The 19456-nt window shown below is 38.0% G+C and overlaps 1 protein-coding gene across 1 annotated transcript; it reads left to right on the forward strand.

Moving 5' to 3' along the window:
* Positions 1 to 14973: 14973 nt before the first annotated feature.
* On the forward strand, positions 14974 to 19081 carry hand2.L (heart and neural crest derivatives expressed 2 L homeolog). Its single transcript, NM_001085639.1, is given in 2 exon segments — positions 14974 to 16031; positions 18302 to 19081. Coding segments are annotated over 2 exon segments (633 nt in total). The 5' UTR covers positions 14974 to 15497; the 3' UTR covers positions 18401 to 19081.
* The last annotated feature ends 375 nt before the right edge of the window (positions 19082 to 19456 follow it).

A 19456-nucleotide genomic window follows, 5' to 3' on the forward strand; every position in this document is an offset into this window, starting at 1 on the left:
AAAAAAAAAAGTTTGGGGGTCCCCGATCTAGACAATACAATAATCTAGGGCTCACTTCCTATGTCGGGCAAGGTTTGCCCATATTTGCACCTCACTCTGTATGCAGCACTGTCTGCACTTGGGAACACTAATATGTCTGGGGCAAGATGTGGACAGAATGTGGTTGCACGTCGGAATTTAGATGTGTGAGCTAGATAGCACTGGGCAATGCAAAGCAATAGGAAGACCTGTATTTGGCATTGTTGTACCCTATGCAATATCTAAGAAATCTTCCAACTAAGAAACTAATCTCCCAAGCTTCAAATGATCACTTTAAACTGACTATATAGTTTAATCCTGCTTCATGCCTAAAAAATATTGTAAAATTTATATATGGTTTGTCAAATTATTTCAAAATGATCCTAAATCCACTGTATTATTTTACCAACTTGTGCTAGATCTTTAATATGGTGCATGGTGCAGATAACAGATTGTACCAACCAATTCTACCTCAGCAAGTGCTCCTTGTATTGTTCCAAATGGTTAATGACACCCTATCAAATAATTTTCTTGTATCCTGTGTGATCAAGCAGTTCTTTTTCATTGATGGTATTAGGAATAATAGACAAATCCATCTCCCACATTTTGCTTTCTTATTATTCTCTTCTTATAGGGGAACTATTGCAAAAATTTTAATTTAATAGAAGATTCAGCATACTGAAATAAGAAACTTTCTTTTTATCTTCACTGTTTCTCTTCATTCTGTCTTCATGCAGGGGTTGAGTGTCAGATAATCATTGACAGTTAGATTCAATATATCTTATAAGGGGGCTCCTTTTGCCTAGAAGATGTATTAGAGCTCACTCTAGTAAAATCAACCAGAAATCCTGTCTCTCTAGATGCAGAATTTGCGCAAAAGGCAGTTATTTTGTTAGATTGTCTTTGTACTGGAATCCATTATTTGAGTGAGCTCTAATACATCTGCTAGGAAAGGAAGCCCCCTATAAGATATATTAAATCTAAAGGTGGCCATACACGGAGTGATCCGCTCGTTTGGCGATGTCGAATAACGAGCGGATCTCTCTCCGATATGCCCACCTTGAGGGCCCTATGATCGGATCCTAACGAACGGGAATGGGCGGTCGGATCGCGGGACCGCATCAACGAACAGATGCGGCCGCGATCCGACAGGATTTTTAGTCCCATTGGATCGAGATCTGGCCGACTTTCGGCCAGATCTCGATCGGGGAAGCCCATCGGGGGGCCCCATACACGGGCCAATAAGCTGCCGTCTCGGTCTGTCTGCAGCTTTTATCGGCCCGTGTATGGCCACCTTAACCGTCAATGACTATCGGACACCCAACTGTTGCATGAAGACAGAATGAAGAGAAACAGATGCTACAGAGAGGGATAGTGAAGATAAACTGGATTATTTCAGAAACAATGCAGAATATTTAACTGATGAATTGATGTTACATTTTAGCGATAGTTCCCCTTTAAAAAACACTGGTAGTTTTTTTTTTCAAGAAATATAAAGTCTACTAAAAAAAATATGCATTGAATATAACAACAATCAATATTGCGTTTATTTCAACATGACTAGACATAGAAAGAGCTTTCCATTTTGTTATACAGAGGGGCTTTCTTCTTAATCTAAAACATCCCTAACCTTCTTAAATATAAGTAGCTTCTTTTGAAAAGCAAAGATCTGGTATGCACCAAGGCTGGACAATTTAGCAGGATAGAAAGTAATTCCATTGGATATCCTGGTATTGATAGGAACAGTCACCTCTAAATTCACTAATTCACTACATGTGAAGAATACTGAATGTTACTGAGGGGTATTAGGAAAGAGCTCACAGCTGAAAGCATTTATCCAATCCTAATTATTATTCGGTAAGGTAAGCATTAATAGCTGGGTTATTTTTTTAGCTGCTACTGTTTCCAATAATGGCCAAACGTCGGAGAGAAAATGCATTGAAAGAGAAGTAAAGTTATTTATAAGAGTAACAATTACGTGTTTCTCATTATTAGTAGAAACGTCTAAGGAATAAATACAGAATATGTGGTTTCTGGGAATTTCATAAAAGATATAAATATCTAATGCCAAAGTTTGAATATTCATGGAAAACAGTGTCTAGTACATGTAGTTTTTCTTTTTTGGTTCATTTTGTAAATCAATTTGTTTTATAAGGGAGATTTTTTGGAAATAATATATCCATATGCCTTTTGTCTGGATTTTATGAAGCATGGAAAATGATACAATAGCTTTGAAAATGTTTCTCAAGGTTTCACCATTGGGGTCAATGGAATTTTAATGAGAAAAACATGAGAATGTGCCCATTATTCTGTAAATATTATATAATATCATTCTATTCAACATACATCATTAGAAAATGGGTATATCAGTAATAAAGTTACAGGGAGGGAATAGTCCAGATTATGCAGTATGTGTATATAGTATGTACTCTGCTGCGGAGGTGGTGGGCTTCCATGGCTGGAGTGGTGGACCCTTGGGTGATGGAGATCGTTGGAGTTGTTATTTATAAACAGAGATGCTTTTGTTGAAAAAGTTATATCATGTCAACTTCAGCTATCTGCAGGGAAACCAAGACTCTTTCTATTACAGCCCTATGGGAAAAAATGTCCTTTGACTGAATGTGGCAACCAAGGCTTACATTCTTTTAACCTATTGTGCATAGGGTTGCCACCTTTTCTGGAAAAAAAATACCGGCCTTACTATATTCTTGCCATTTTTTCCTATTAACAACATTGGCATCAAGCATCATTTTTACCAGGCCGGTAAAATACCGGCTAGGTGGCAACCCTTATTGTGCACTAAAGTCTGTTTGCAATAACACCCACAGATGGCCTGATTATAAAGACAGAGCAGCCACCTTTGGATGTCATTACCTACATCATATCCTCCATGCCAGGGTCAGATGGGCCAGCGGGACACTAGGAAAAAACCCGGAGGGCCTAGACCCAAACCCGCTGGCACTACCCCAGGCCACTGATCTCTCTCTTAAAGGACCAGTAACATCAATTTTTTTTTTCAAATTTGTTAGTATACACAAAATGAAGCTTTGAAATAACTAACTCTTTATTAACAAATAACTTACCAAAACTCCGCTTCCTCTCCTCTTCAGAAAAGGCGATCCGGCGATCCATAGTGCGGCGCTCAATTTCTCCTCCCTGGCTATCTCCTATAATGAAGGCAGGGAGGAGAAATCGAGGTCCACACGATGGATTGCCTTTTATGAAGAGGAGCGCCAGCGGAGTTTTGGTGAGTTATTTCTTAATAGTTATTTAAGTTATTAAGAGTTATTTCTTAAGACTTAGCGATTTCAAAGTTTCATTTGTCTTTGTGGTTTTTTTTTTTGTATACTAGTGAATTAAAAAAAACAGGGATGTTATTAAAGGAAAAGTCCCAATGTAGAAACCTAAAAAGGTTATGTCACCAGTAATATGTGGGGCCTGGGTGCTCAATTTGTTTCCAGAAAAGTTGGCAACCCTAGCCCCAGACCTACAGCTCAAGGTGGAGGTATCCAACCAAAGGAGAAAACGGCAGGCCCCCACAGATCCCACAAACAGGCTTGTAAAAGAACTGAGAACTTTATTTAGGTCATATAAATGCATAGCTTTACGTGTTTCGTGCCAATAGGCACTTAATCATAGTTTGTACAAAAGAAAACACACAGGTATACCAGATATATACCCCAATCTCCCCAATCTCTCTCCCCCGATGTGTGTTAGGGAAGGGCGCCTGTGGGGGGTATGGGGGCATTGTGGGGGTGCGGGGGCCCCTAGGGTGGTAGCCACAGTGGGCCCTGCACTCACCAGTCCGACCCTGCTCCATGCTTAAATCTCTTTATGGTATAAAGTCTCCAGCATTGTATGGGGAAAATACAGAATATTTATGATTGCTAAATTTCCGTACACCTTGTGTGATATCCTTACTTTCCGCTGATTGTTCTCCTGTTAATAAATATTGCAGGTGTTACAAAATATGAATAGATGTGAGGTACAGTTGCACTGGATATATTCCACTAAATGTGACATACAAGGGTATTTATTTAAAGGGATGCTTCACTATGTCCTCATGTGATTAACTGATACTAACAATAACACCCTTACCAAACATCCAACCATCTGAATGAGCTAGTAAGTGAATCTGAGCAGCCGTCACACGTTTTTCTGAGTTGCTGAATTTATTTTTCTTCCTTTAACAGCTTTAAAGTGGCTTTAAGTAAGAGTGAGTGAGAAAAATGCAGCTGTGGAAAATCTAACAAATCATAGTGGTACTTACAGAGCCCTAGAAACCTGTTGCTGTAGTTGGACCTAATCACGGATGCAGTTAAGCTAATGATGAAGCCTGGGTTCACTGTGCTGCAGGAAAGCCTTTGGCCGAAGCTGTTTGCTTGGATCAGGTAAATTAGAAACACTAATGATGTGGAAACCCTCAGAAATGCCTTCATAATACATATTGCAATCTCAAGCCTGAATATTTCCCCCAGAATAAACCATCGATTGACCGGAGAGCGAATGAGCTTAGACAGTGAATAAGGTAAGGTCTGCCCCATGGCTCTCCAGCCACAAGCCAACGGGTAATTACAAAGCAAACAAGGATGAAATATTGGATTGGTTTCACTAGTGACAAGATCTACGCTTTTTTGCCGCCAATGTGTTTGTGCAGCTATATTTAAGAGCACTTGATTGAGGAAATGTTGAAAATAGCAGTTAGGGTTTCCCTAATGAGACCTCTAGAGGAAAGTAAGAAACATTCAGGGAAGGACAAAGAGGCAGAGGAGGAGGTATTAACCCTTTCCTGCCCTCCTGGAGCTAAGGAAGAGGAACTGCTGTTAGTAATTTTTGACCCTTTTGGCAGTAATGTACTAATATTTTCTCAATTACAACAGAAGTGGAAATGCTCAGCACAGGGTATTAAAATAATAATGTCCTAATGCAAAACAGGCTGTAAGTGAGTGCAATGTACTAATTGTACCCCATTTGTGCACTGCTGCAGTTTCCTGTACTTGTGACATATTTTTTGCAAAGTATATGTGTAAATAAAGATAAAAAGAATAAACCACTGGGTCGAGCATTGTTTGTTACCTATTATTACTTAGGTGCAGATCAGAACAGAAACTGGTACAAAATGGGCCAACTCTTGCATAATGTGCCCACATTTTGTGACTTTTCCATATAAATGATCGGGGGAAAGTGAGTATATAAAGGGGTTGCTGGTCTGATATTATATATTCTTAATGCTTTTAACATTTTCAAAAAGGGACCCATGCAATGCTGGGGGTCCACTATAAATGCACACTCTGATCTACCTTATATACAGCCCTGAAGAAATCATACTGAGAATTAAACTGATCCAACAGGTCATTATTTCGCCTTCAATTTTTACCCTTCCCATCAAAACTAAACTTCCATCAGTATAATATGCGGAGGAGTGTCCCCCATTTGGTGTTTGTATATGTGATGATCAGCCAATATCCCATTCAGAAACAACACACATACACCTAATAGCATCTGTTCTATCAGAATAAACAACCAATGTGGCCAGTGTTAGACATCAGTGGCATCAACAGAGGTTTGGTGCCCTGCAGCAAAATATTCTCACACAAACCTTGTCCTGATACATTGTACAAGCTGGACTGGATCTGCTGCTGCTCTTTTTCCCACTCACTTTGTGCGAGGCCATTCTGCTCTTTTAACCTTTCCCACTGCTAGAGCAAGGCTTGGGACCAAACTTCAACCATCATAACTCACTATAGGGCTAGACCCTTGCTCCTCCAATCATTCTTCTAATCTAAATCTCATTCGTGAGCGATGGGTGGTGGGCCTTTCATTGGCTGGATAGTGGGCCCTTGAGTCAGGTACCCAGTGGGCCCCGGATACAGGCCTGGACTGGCAATCTGTGGGTTGGTTGGGCATCTGTGTACTTGGAATGCCAGGGCTTATTTTGTGTCTCAGTCCAGGCCTGCCTGGGTACCCCAGTCTGACTCTGAACTTCTGAATAGGCCCTGAGCTTTTCTCAGTTCGGTCCTGTACCCTCATTGGGGGAATCTCAACCCCCTTGTGCACTTCATCCAGTTGCCCTGTAGGCAAGACAACATGTGAGTGCTCTAATGGGATTTCCCAGGCTTATAATGTATTCTACAATGAAACCAGACCAAGCCTAGTATACTTGTATATAGTATAAATGTCTACATGATTGCCCACTAGATATTATGAAAACCTCTCAGTGACATCCAAGATGATGATGTCATTTTAACTTAGAGGAGATATAATTGTGATGGTTCTGCTCTGCAGGCCTAACTGTCTCCTTCTCCTTCGTGTCTTGTATCTGAGCCAGGACAGCACCCAACCCCTGTAGGCTGCCATCTGAACCAAAAAGGCAAATCCTAGCCCATGTTGATCAACACTGATGCCATCATTAGACCAAAAAATCTAAAGTCCAGACCCAATGCATCATGTGTGGCTCTCTGCCTTTTCCTACTGAGCGGCCCTCCAAAAGTTGGTGCTGTGAGGCAGCAATGCCAGTAATATCTTTAAAATAGCAGCAATAGTACCCAATAACACCCAAAACAGGAGTGGTTGACTGTGCAATGACTTGTGCAATGCTCTACCACTTTCTCACCAAGCAAGCCAACTGTGACTGAGCCAGGCAGCACTTGGTGGTTTCATTAATGTCCAAGGGCACTATACAATAAAATAAACAGAATTAAAAATGTGGGTGGGTATGAGAAATAAGTTGTCTATAGTCCACACAAATTCATAATGACCCATCTTTCATTGTACGCTAGAACTATAGAGGCAGCCCATGGACTTTGACTCTCCCTGATAACATCACCATCGATCATATTTCTCAAAAATTCTCTTACAGTGCTGGGGGCAGGTTTCAATCAACACTAGGTTTGATGTGTGTTACTGCCATTGCCAGAGTGTTCCCTGTATACAGTATCTATAGAAGACAGTGGCAGGCATATAGGGTTATTGTAACCTCTGTTAATTCTACTAGAACAGAGAGGTTGTGAAAACGCCCTGTGTACCATTCGATTTATATCTGATCAACATATGCAAAGCAGTATATTGGACTACAAAGAAAAGGATACATTTCTCCTGCCCAGTATCATAAAGGGCTGTCTTGGAAAGAGAGGGGAAGGAAACAAGAGAGAGAGAAATTATTTGCAAATTGCACTGGATATTGGATATTGCTCAATGGATATCGCAAACAGTTTGTTTTATATTTTCTGTATTTAAAATATAGACATATATATCCTCTTCACTCATCCATGTCATAGAAAATTAAGTTGAAAAAGATACATGCCCATCTAAATAATATGAATTTATTAAAGGACATTTTGTGCACTTTAAATCAAATAGGGGAGTTGTTATGCATATATTGCAATATATTTCAACAGGACAACTCCATCAAAGTCAACCCTGATCTGGCCAGTCCTAAATTCACTTTCATTTGTTTATCTAAAAATCAGAAAATTAATATGTTGATATATTTAAATATACAGGTATTGGATTTGTTATTCTGAAATCCATCCATAAAGTTCTCCCATAGACCCCATTTTATCAAAATGATTAAATTTTTTAAAAAGTATTGCCTTTTTCTCTGTAATAATCAAATGGAGATGTAGATTTAGATTTGAATATATAATTAATCCTTATTTGAGAGAAAACAAGCCTATTTGGGTTTATTTAATGTTTAAATGATTTTATTGTAGATTTAAGGTATGGTGATCCAAATGACAGAAAGATCCGTTATGTGGAAAACTCCAGGTCCTGAGCATTCTGGATAACAGGTCCCATGCCTGATATATACTGTATATATATGAAAAAGGTCCCCAGGTGGGACCGAAACGTCGGATAAAAATGTGTTTTGTATTAAATAAACACTATTGCTTCACCAAATAACAGTGTGTGCTGATCCATCGTGTTATATACATGCCTGCCTTTGATCGTGCACTACTGGCAACATCGGTTTGAGTGCTGGTACTGTGGGACTCCATATATATATATATATATATATATTCGGTAAGGACCAGCACTCCAGTTTTTCTTCAAATAATGTGATTTATTTCAACATGCTGTATGCAACGTTTCGGTCCCCATCGGTACCTTTATCAAGGATAAAGTGCATATTCTGTGAACAGTATTTATACCTTCACATTACTCTGTGAAAGTTAACCAATCAGTGCAGTTTAACCATTACATCATTAATCAATTATGCAAAACAGTAGTGAATAAGAAAACATATAGGGTGCATTCTGTAGTGTAACTTGCTCACCACTGCTGTCAATAAAGTACATCCCCAGTGCAAGTGCTGATGACATGTAGTTCCATTCAGTTCAAAAACCATTTTGTATACTTTGTCTCTGAAGCGATCGATACACTAAACAATCCATCTTGTTAGGTAAAAAATGTTTAAAAAAAATGTAGCTTGTTACAACTTTGTCCACATCCCCTGATGTGTCAATATGTTAATATAAACATCATCAATTGGATAGATCTGGGAGAATTCTTTTTAGCCTAGGAAACAATTTAACACAAGTTGTCCATTCAGGCCCCTGAAATTGTTTCCTAGGCTAAAAAGAATTCTCCCAGTCCAACACTTGGACTAAATATACCCCAAATCCCTCTTAGGGAATTTAATCTTAAGTATTGAAATTTAATAAAGGTTAAGGCAGAACAAAGTTCCTCTAACGAGCTGAAAATCTGTACTGAAAATATAAAATGTCAATCTTTACAGAAACTCACAAGTAACTACAGTAAAAAAAAAAAAACAGTACCTGGAATTAGATAATCTGGCAGTTCTTGAAAAGAGACTTTGCCTAATTTTGGATTTCTTTTTCCTTTTTATTTGATATAATTCAATGGAGACGTATGTTTCTGCTTTATGTAACATGAGATGAAAATGTTCTCTGAGTTCCTAATGTTCCCAGTGTGAAACGTGCAGGCTAATGCTTCCTATGGGTAGTTCTGTGTACTGCAGGGATGCCTTCCTCCTCCTGGTACTGTGTACTACAGACTGCTGCACAAACAGTCCCCTCTGTAAGTCTGTCCCATGAAAATGAATACAATGCCACAAGTAAGTAATGATCCACTTCTAAAAGGAAGGTACTGGGAATGATTATGCATGAACTCTCTTTCATGAACAATTCTTTCATTATTTATTATTGTTATTTATAATACTAGCACTTATTATTATAGTATCATTAATTCATTAAAAAAAACACATATTTGAAAGCTCTGGACAATAGGCAATTTTTTTTTGTAGAGCTTGCAATCTTTTCTGCTTGTAGAACAAAGAGTTACACTCATCTACCTTAACATCAGAAGTCTTAAATATTAGTTATTTCTCTAATTTTCCAAAATAATCACTGTGTGGAGAAATTCAAGACAAGAATTTGTGATCTGCCTATATTAATAGCAGGCAAAATAAATGAATGTACAAATGCTGCAGAATATGACTAGTACATGCCCAGTTGATGTGCTGCTATATTCTGACAAACCAATTTTTAGAATTCAATTAAAAATGACTTGGAATAAAAATGATTTAGTAAATACACAGCCAGATCAAATCCGATCCCTTGTTGGTTTAATCTGCTGCAAGAAAGTGAATTTGCTTCTCCAGTAAGTGATATGTGAGCTGTGTTTATTTTATAATAGTTCTGGTTCCAGTTGTTTTGTTGCAATTTGTGGCATTTAACACAGCCCAGATATTCCTTGTTTAGTACACAGGGCCTTCCTCCTGATAAGATGCATGTTTCAAAGAACTTTGGTCATTTATAACATTCTGAGTTGTGAGTGGAGCTGCCCCATTACTTTTCTCAGCGAGGAACTTAGCCCTGTGTTACTTTATGTATGTGGCTGAAATTCAGCTTGAAGGGAGATCAGAGAGTGCAGGAGGGCCATGTAACAAGAGAGTGACCAAATGACCTGTTGGCTGATTAGATGTCATTAACTGGAGACTCTACCTATCTAAATTACCGAAGGGACCTCACTCAGCCAGGTCAATTATCCTTACATACATTTAGCACAGTTACTACTGCTAAAAATACTGTGCATTGCCGGTTCTACCGTGTGCCACAAATAGCCTTTCTCTCAATTGTTTGTTTATGGGAATTAAAATAAAGCTCACACATTCAAGGGTCTGTTGTTGACTCCAGGCACCAACTCGCTGTCATTAGTAGGACAAAGCTTTGCTTGCTCACAATTAGGTGGCACATTCAGCAGATCTGCAGCAAAATAATGTTGTAATGTTGGGGTGTTAGTGTGACAGAGCGATGCAATGTTGTATTATTTTATATTACGTTATTTACATAATTAACACCTTCATCAGTCTCTCTCTCTTCTCTCTTCTTCCTCTCTCACTTTAATTGTTTCTTTACCCCCTAACAACTTTCTTGCTATTTCTCCTGCTCTCCGTCGTTCTTTCTCTGATTCTAAATTTGCTGACTTCTCTTTAAATCACTGCTCCTTCAATTGCTCTGTGTGACTTTTGTGTTGCTCTGTATTTCTGTGATATTTGATTTACCCCTCTACCCCATTCCCCCGACCATCTTTTATATCTGGGATTTTTTTTTAATCTGCCCCCTCCCCATTCTTTCGCTGTCCCTTTCATCTGAATCTTTGTGATATTCTTTCTTTCCTATTTCTCCCTTTTATCTGTCCCCTTCCTCCATGATTTTGTGATATTCTCTCTGCCCCTCTTTCCCCTGTCCAGCCAGCCTGGCATTTATCACAGCGCTTGTGGTTCAATGAAAGCCGTTTATTGATGCAAATGTACTGCATTTTACTATTTACAGTTTAGTAATTCCTTTGACAAACAAATCAGTGTGTATGTGGCAGCGCAAAACTCTGTTGAGATGGATCATGTATTTGTAGGCTTTTGTGACGTATCATATGTGCAATATATCATGTATTCGTCATATATTCATAACAAGCGCTTCTTCTATTGCTGCTTTGGAAGAGCTAAGATCTAATAGTATCTGATTAAAAGAATACATTATAACTTCAGGTTGATTGACAGAAAATATGTTATAAATTTGGGTAGAAATGTATAATGCAGATACATTTTATTACTGTCTCTATAGAAATAAGTCAAATTAACTGGACTTGCAGTGTTTTTCTTAAAAACACAGCAAGTCCAGTTGATTTGACTTAATCCTATAGATATACCATGACCTGGATGAATAAGAACTTTCACAAACATTTTATTACTGTATTGCTGCTCATATATATTTATAGATGATAGATGATGAAAGATAGATAGATAGATAGATAGATAGATAGATAGATAGATAGATAGATAGATAGATAGATAGATAGATAGATAGATAGATAATAGATAGATAGATAGATAGATAGATAGATAGATAGATAGATAGATAGATAGATAGATAGATAGATAGATAAAGAAAGAAAGAAATAGATGATAGAAAGAAAGAAAGAAATATAAAGAGAGAGAGAGAGAGAGAGAGAGAGAGAGAGAGAGAGAGAGAGAGAGAGAGAGAGAGAATGGATAGATGATAGATGATAGATAGATAGATAGATAGATAGATAGATAGATAGATAGATAGATAGATAGATAGATAGATAGATAGATAGATTGATAGATGAACAGATGGATAGATGAGAGAGAGAAATTTTATATGTATGTATAAATATTGAACATCAGACACCAGTTAAATCTGGGTAATGCTGCTGACTCATGAACTGAAGCAGGGAGTACCTGATATTACTTATAAAGACCTAGGTAAGTAATGGCTTTAGATCGATTTTGGGAGATTTAGTTTAGAGTAAGAGTCCGGGTAAAAATGCTAAGAAGGTTCGTTATTATAGAATGACTGCATTAGAACATTATAAAAGCCTGAACAGATAAGTGGTGATAGGATCAGTTCATATATAAATGAATGAGGTGAGTTAGTAAATAACTGCAATATAAATATAAATATATAAAACTGCAATATAAATATATAAAAGCCTGGACAGATAAGTGGGGTCATATGATTAGTTCATATATAAATTAATGGGGTAAGTTAGTAAATAACTGAAATATAAATATATAAAACCTTGGGCCGATAAGTGTGGTGTTAAGATTAGTTCATATATAAATGAATGAGGTGAGTTAGTAAATAACTGCAATATAAATATATAAAAGCCTGGGTAAATTAGCAAAGTGTGCTGGGTATTTGGTATATTAAGGTCTGGACAAATAAACTATTTAAGCTTTGTAAGCCTGTGTATACATGTGCGTGGATTAGGACGGTGTATAAAAGACAAGGGAATGTACCCAGGTGATGGGTTTCGTTTCTTAATATAACCCTGTGTATGACAGCCAATACATTGGATTTAGATACATATGCAGCCTATACAAATGAATCAAGGGCTGGGAAATAGTGATTTATAAAAGTCAAAGGGTAAACTGGCAACATATGTGTTTTAGTTCACTTATAAAGGATCAGGATAGCTAACCACTTGATGGGTATTGTTTCATATATATATATATATATATATATATATATATATATATATATATATATATAGGTACATTAGCCATGTTACATGACAAATTCGTGAATCAAAGCTCGATTACTTTACCACGATTATTTTAGCCGAGATAAAGTGTGACTGTAAATATACAGTGTGCGTCTTAAAACGTTATAGGGAAGAATTAAAGTGCTGATGAGTTTATTTATCTAAACCTCTCGAAGTTAGCCAGATTAGTAGGACTGGTTAATTTAGCCAATTTGAGAAGATTTGGAATAACCTTGTCTATAAAGTCTAGGACCAGGGACAGGGACAGCGCCATCAATAGCAACTAATAATAATCCAAAATATCAGGGAAGCGCCACTGAGAAAAAAAAAAGGTATCGTTTCTCTGAAATAAATGACCAGTGTTTATTGGCCTCACTGTGTGTATACCAGTCTGTAATGTTCCCAGTATAAGAGGTAGTTACATTCAATGCCCTGCTAATTGCTATATATGAATCGCACTCATCCACTGTAATAACAGCCATTCATTACACTTACTTTTGTGAGTCTACACAACATTTTTCACATTTATGCACAGTGCTGCAGACCAGATTAGTGATTTGATGCTGTCCTCTAGAAGTCACATTGTCGCACTAAAGACCGACCTGTCGCATTATACTATTACTAATAGAAGTCTGATTACTTCCTACCGTGCAATCTCTACCCTGGCACTGCTGTGGTGATACCCATGCCCCAAAGGATGACACTCTGTCTGACCTGCCTTCGAGAAAAGCGACAAAGAAAGAGAAAATGACAGTCCCAAATATTAAAAAAAGCAAAATCTCTTCTGCACACCACTTACTTCATTCACTAGGGCGCATTCACTTTCTTGGCTGCTCCAAAGCCAAATCCTACCCAGCGACTTTGTATAGAAGAAGTACCTATACACGGGCAGTTGCCTTTTTAGTCCATTTATTGCAGCAAAAAAATAGCACAAGCTTTTGGGGAGTGAACCCTTCCTCGGGCGCAATCCTAAAGGGGGCACTTTCTTTTGCTGTAATAAATGGACTAAAAAGGCAACTGCCGGTGTATGGGTGTACGTCTTCTATACAAAGCCCCCAAATATTAAATACATTCGGGTATAAGAGAGCCCAACTACCCAATGAACTTTCCTTTAGTCGATCTGGCAGGGAATCATAGATGGAATATCCCTCTGCAGGGAATATGTTTACTATTTTGTCTATATTGGCATTCCCATATAATTGATATTTCCTTAGTAGCCATCCTAATAGATAACCAGCGCTGCGCAATATGTTAGCGCTCTAAAAAAAAAATACTATAAATAATAATAAACTGCATGAATACTCCTGAATGCCACACATGGCATATACTGTATAAGTAATACAGTGAGTTATTTGTGCTTATACAATGGCCAGGACATTAATCTGTATAACTAGTGTATTTAATACATATATAGAGGTCCATGATGTGACCTTGTAACTATGTATCAAGCCCATATCCCTATATCAATATATTTATTCATATGGACAAGCTTTTGGGCGTTATTTTGAAAGAGGGAACAAACACTCTCAATATAGTTCTAAGTAAATCGCGCACAACCCCTACAGAAGTCCTTGGGGAGATTTCAGTAAAGAATGTTCCCTTCTACCTATTTACACACATATATATATATATATATATATATATATATATATATATATATATATATATATATATATATATATATATATATATATATATATTCATTCATTAGACGTATCGGTCACATGTATCTTATGTGATGCAGCAGGCTCGGCTCGTTCCAACAAGGCGCAATGTAACAATGTAAAACATAAAAAGGTACCTATAAAAGTGGAGGTTTATTGGTGGTAAATACCCTTAGCTTTTTTAGCTATAATAATAATATAATATATCTATATATCTATATATATATATATATATATATATATATATATATATATATATATATCTATATCTATATCTATATCTATATCTATATCTATATCTATATCTATATCTATATCTATATCTATATATATATATATATATATATATATATATTAGAAAAAGAAAGATTTAGCAATAGTCCCAATGTATCTCCCGGTGGATTACTGCGGTATATATTTATTCCAATGGGGTGCGTAGAATACAGTACCTGAGCTGAGGGCATCCACCTTATTTGCTTTGGTGCACACAGATGATCTATAACAAGCAATACGGTAATCTGTTCCACACTCTCATACGCGTTTCCCCCCCCCCCAGATTCTAATGTTATTATGGTTGCGCGGAGGCAGCCAATCTCCGCAGAGCAACGCTGCAATTAGCAATGTGAACATCAAACGGGTTTATGGCCCCTCCCCTTTCTTTCGTTGATTGGCTGAAACGCGCTCTGACGACATATATTAACCCAAGCGTTCCTAAAGATGTAGCTGTACATAGAGATTGTGCCAGTGCAGAGCGTTGCGTGCAGGTCTATGGGGTACGTGGAGGACACTGGGAGGCATCACTAATGTCCATGCCGACAAAGAGAGCCGACAAGACACCCCAGCAGCAGGCACTCCCACCTTTTGTGTCTGTGGGTGAATTGGGAGCGTGTGAGGTGCAGGGAATGGGAACCAGTTCGCACTGAAACCTGATCACAAAGCCTTTACTGCAGGGACATCCCATTGAGGACTATGGAGCTGGTGTAAGTAACAGATCGCTCCTCCATGCAGCTGTTCTATGGGCACAATCGCACTGGAGCCGACTGCACCCATGAAAGCTTGCCTCAGTTTACTTGAAATCGCAACGTTTTGCTGCTTCTCACACGCGGGCGTTTTTGCTCTGTCCAGAAAACTTTCGGTAATAAGAGTGAGAGACTGACTGTGGATTTATTTATGGAGAGCCAGTGATAACCTATTGAACACACGACACCAGCACTGTCTGTTTATACATAGATTGTCAGCAGGAGGACAAGAAGCGCCCAGACAAGACTATAGACAAGTGTAGCTGAGATGAGTCTGGTTGGGGGGTTTCCACACCACCCAGTGGTTCACCATGACGGTTATCCCTTTGCAGCTGCGGCAGCTGCAGCCGCCAGTCGCTGCCATGAAGAGAACCCTTATTTTCACGGCTGGCTAATTAGCCACCCCGAAATGTCTCCCCCCGATTACAGCATGGCACCGTCCTACAGCCCGGAGTATGCCAATGGCGCGGCCGGACTGGACCACTCCCATTACGGGGGTGTCCCGGGAAGCGGGGCAGGAGGCTTGATGCAACGGCCTGTAAAGCGAAGGGGAACCGCTAACCGCAAGGAAAGGCGCAGGACTATAAGCATCAACAGCGCCTTCGCAGAGCTGAGGGAGTGTATCCCCAATGTGCCCGCGGATACCAAGCTCTCAAAGATCAAAACTCTGCGGCTGGCCACCAGCTATATAGCCTACCTCATGGACCTGCTGGCCAAAGACGACCAGAATGGCGAGACAGAGGCCTTTAAGGCAGAGATCAAAAAGACAGATGTGAAGGAGGAGAAGAGGAAGAAAGAACTGGTTAGTACTGCGCATTGTGAAATTGGAGCCGCTGCATATGCGACAATGCATTTAATATTCTACATGTGTGTCTATGTACATAGAATAGAAATATATATATATATATATTACATAGGGGTCAGTTTGCACAGTTGACATATACTATGAGCAATGTCCCTTCTTATCATGCATTATCTATCTGCATATCAGTATCACCTTCAGGCTTGGAAATCCTGGACTTCTTTCCAGGCCACATGCTACAACCAGTATTAGGGCATTATTATTATATATCTGCACTATATCCATATTTCATTTTTTACAGAATATATTTTAGGCCTCAGAAACAATTATTCTCCATCTTTACATTAGCACTGCCTGTATTGGATTCCCACCCCAATGCCTTTTTATGCGCAACGAAAGAGAATATAATTCCAAACAACATTCTCGGTGCTTTGAAAGTGTTTTTGTAAATATAAAATAGCATTTCCCCCCCCCCCTTTCTGTGGGACTTTTAAAACAATGATGTCAGTTTTCCTACAGGTCAGTTAATCAGCTGACTTCTGCTGCATTGTTTCCGGAGTCAGAACCAGCATTGCAGAAAACATAAACTGTCAGAGAGAGATTCTGCTGTCAACGACAGATGCATTTACAGATGATTATAAAATTATTGAGCATTTTAGTTTACGCATGTGGGGAGGTTGCTTAGAGTTAAATCATTTATTATGATTGGGTGGACATCACATTTAATAATTGTAAAACGAGTAAACACAATCAAGTATATAGAGACATAGAGAGATGGAAGTGCCTGTCCCACAGAGCTTGCACTCTAAGTAAAATGCCTATTTATATTGTGCAGCTATGCATAGTGGTTGGGCCGTAAACGCCAAGGTTCCCTACCATTCGAATATTTTACTATTTATAACCAGTTTCGGTGCTTCATAGTAAATATACGGCTTAGAGCAACAGAGAAACCTGGTTTAATAAATTAGAAATATAAATTGTACTGGAAATGAGCAGGAATGTTAATGTTTGCAGCAAGGCCATCCATAACTCCTTCCCCCCTCCCAGCAGTGTTTATGTGGCTTGGCGAGATAATTCAGCCACATTTTCAGCAGAGAGATTCCAGCAAAGTGCCCCGGCCGAGGAGCACAGACAAAATTTCCCACTGCAAACCCGATATATCCCCACACGGTCCCATCGATCGCTTGTGAATATAGTCTTGTGTTTATCGTGCAGCGCCAATCAATCTTCCCCTGAAATGTTTTCAGTTCATCTGTTGCCAGTGCAGATCACTCCAAAATATTCCCTCTCCGCCTTCCCAGTGAAACCCAGGCTGTATATGGCCATGAAGTCAACTTTAGCATTTATCTTGTATGAATCACTAATTCGTGGGGAAATCGAAAGACCTGAACGGAATTCTATAATAAATATTTGTATTTAGCCAATTGCAGAACAATATCTTTCGTAATGTCATGGGACACTTTTCCATATTTATTCATAACACAAACATATAAAATATTTCAAGATTCTGTGCTTTTTTTTTGTGAAGTTCACCTAAAAATATTATGCACAAAAATACACACATATATATATATATATATATATATATATATATATATATATATATATATATATATATATATATATATATATATATATATATCTCTGAATCAAGAAAATAAATATCAGTGTTCTCAGGATGGCAAATATTTTAATCAGAGCCTTGGCCTTTTAATTTCACTTTTATTTATATTATTGTCAGAATTATAGCAATTATCACAATTCTCATTAGTGTATCTAGTCTACTGTTTGCTTTGATTCTTATGGTAAGAAAGATTAGCTATCGCTTGATATCAATAAATGCAGGCATTTTTTTTAATACATAAGAGACATTTTAGGGAAATAAGACCCTAATAGATGCGCCGTTGATATAGTTTTTTTGATAATCATATTTTATTTTCTTAATTGATTCCAACTAACAATGTTTATCAAAGGAATTTGTTAGTATGATTTATTCACAATCAGGGCTTTATAGTTACAGGATTTTTTTTTGTTAACAAAAAAAAAAAAAGAATATTTGGTTTATAGGGAAGATTTGACTTGGAGTATAAATCCCCAGACTGGGCCTATATACTCAGCAGATATCACAAAGCCAGGACTTGTTCCCATTAGCAGATTTTACTGAGATCATTCATGTCTCCTGCTGCTGATTGTGTCAAGGAATCAGCCACTCCACTAACTAATATTTCCTCCTGTTTTCTTTTCTCTCTCCTTTTATCATTTCCTACCAGAATGAACTATTGAAAAGCACAGTTTGCAGTAACGATAAGAAAACCAAAGGCAGGACTGGTTGGCCGCAACATGTCTGGGCTCTGGAGCTAAAACAGTGACCCTGGGGGACTGGAGTCGAGAAGACCCTTTATGTATCTGTGTCCTAAAATAATAACTCTGTATTTGGAATGGTCCATTTTTATTTATGTGCAATTTCCCCAATGACCCCCCCTACCCAACCCCCAATGTGGATCTCCGAAGAGAAACATTCCAGAAAGTGTAGAGGAGTCTGCAGGTTGGTACAGGGGCTGTGTGTCTGTTTGTCGCAGTTTGTGATTGTTACAGTATTTCTGTCGCAAAACAAAGACTCCCTGGCATTACTGTGTATGTGAAGTGTATCTCTCTTTCTCTCTCTCTTTCTCTTACAAAAAAAAAATAATAAACAAAGTGGCCTCTTTTGGTTAGAAAAAAAAAATCTTCCTCGGATGTGACAAAGTCAATTCCTACAGAAACAGCTGCGACTTTGTGTCGGTTTGCGGTGTTAACCCTTTCCGTTCCACGGGCAGAAATGCGCACTTTTTCCCCTTTGTTTTTATTTTATTTTTGCGTCGTCCCCCCGTGACAAGAGGAAGGGTTTCATGTTGTCAGATCATTTGGTGACACTAAAAACATTTTGAAGGTGTTTTCATCGCATTGTTTTGTGCTCTTATCTGTCCAGATATGTGGAGTTTAAATATTTGAAGGTGTAAAAAAATGTTGTAAGTGATCAATAAACCACTGAGTGTTTTTTTTTTAAAAAAAATGTTTGTTTATTTAAATGTGTACTGCTGACTATGTGTGTGTGTGTGGTTTAAATACCATGTGTGTGTGCCATAAATACTAGATTCAAATAAACCAGCATTAAACTCTGCAAGAAAAATATATATTTTTATTGAAGGTTATGCCTGGGTTACAGGATAAGTGGCAATCGAAACTGATCAGTAGAGTAATATGTATAGTATTTAGCCCTGCTAAATGTATAGAATTATATTAAAAAAAAATAAGAAAATTAATTCTATATTTTATATACAGTTTTTATCTTGATTCTGGTTAGCAGAAGGCAGGGCAAAAAATGATAAACACTGATTATTATGGCATTAATAGGCTGCATGCGAGGGAACATGAATTAATAATAA

Source organism: Xenopus laevis, chromosome 1L (assembly GCF_017654675.1).
Source record: "Xenopus laevis strain J_2021 chromosome 1L, Xenopus_laevis_v10.1, whole genome shotgun sequence".
Classification (NCBI taxonomy): Eukaryota; Metazoa; Chordata; class Amphibia; order Anura; family Pipidae; genus Xenopus; species Xenopus laevis.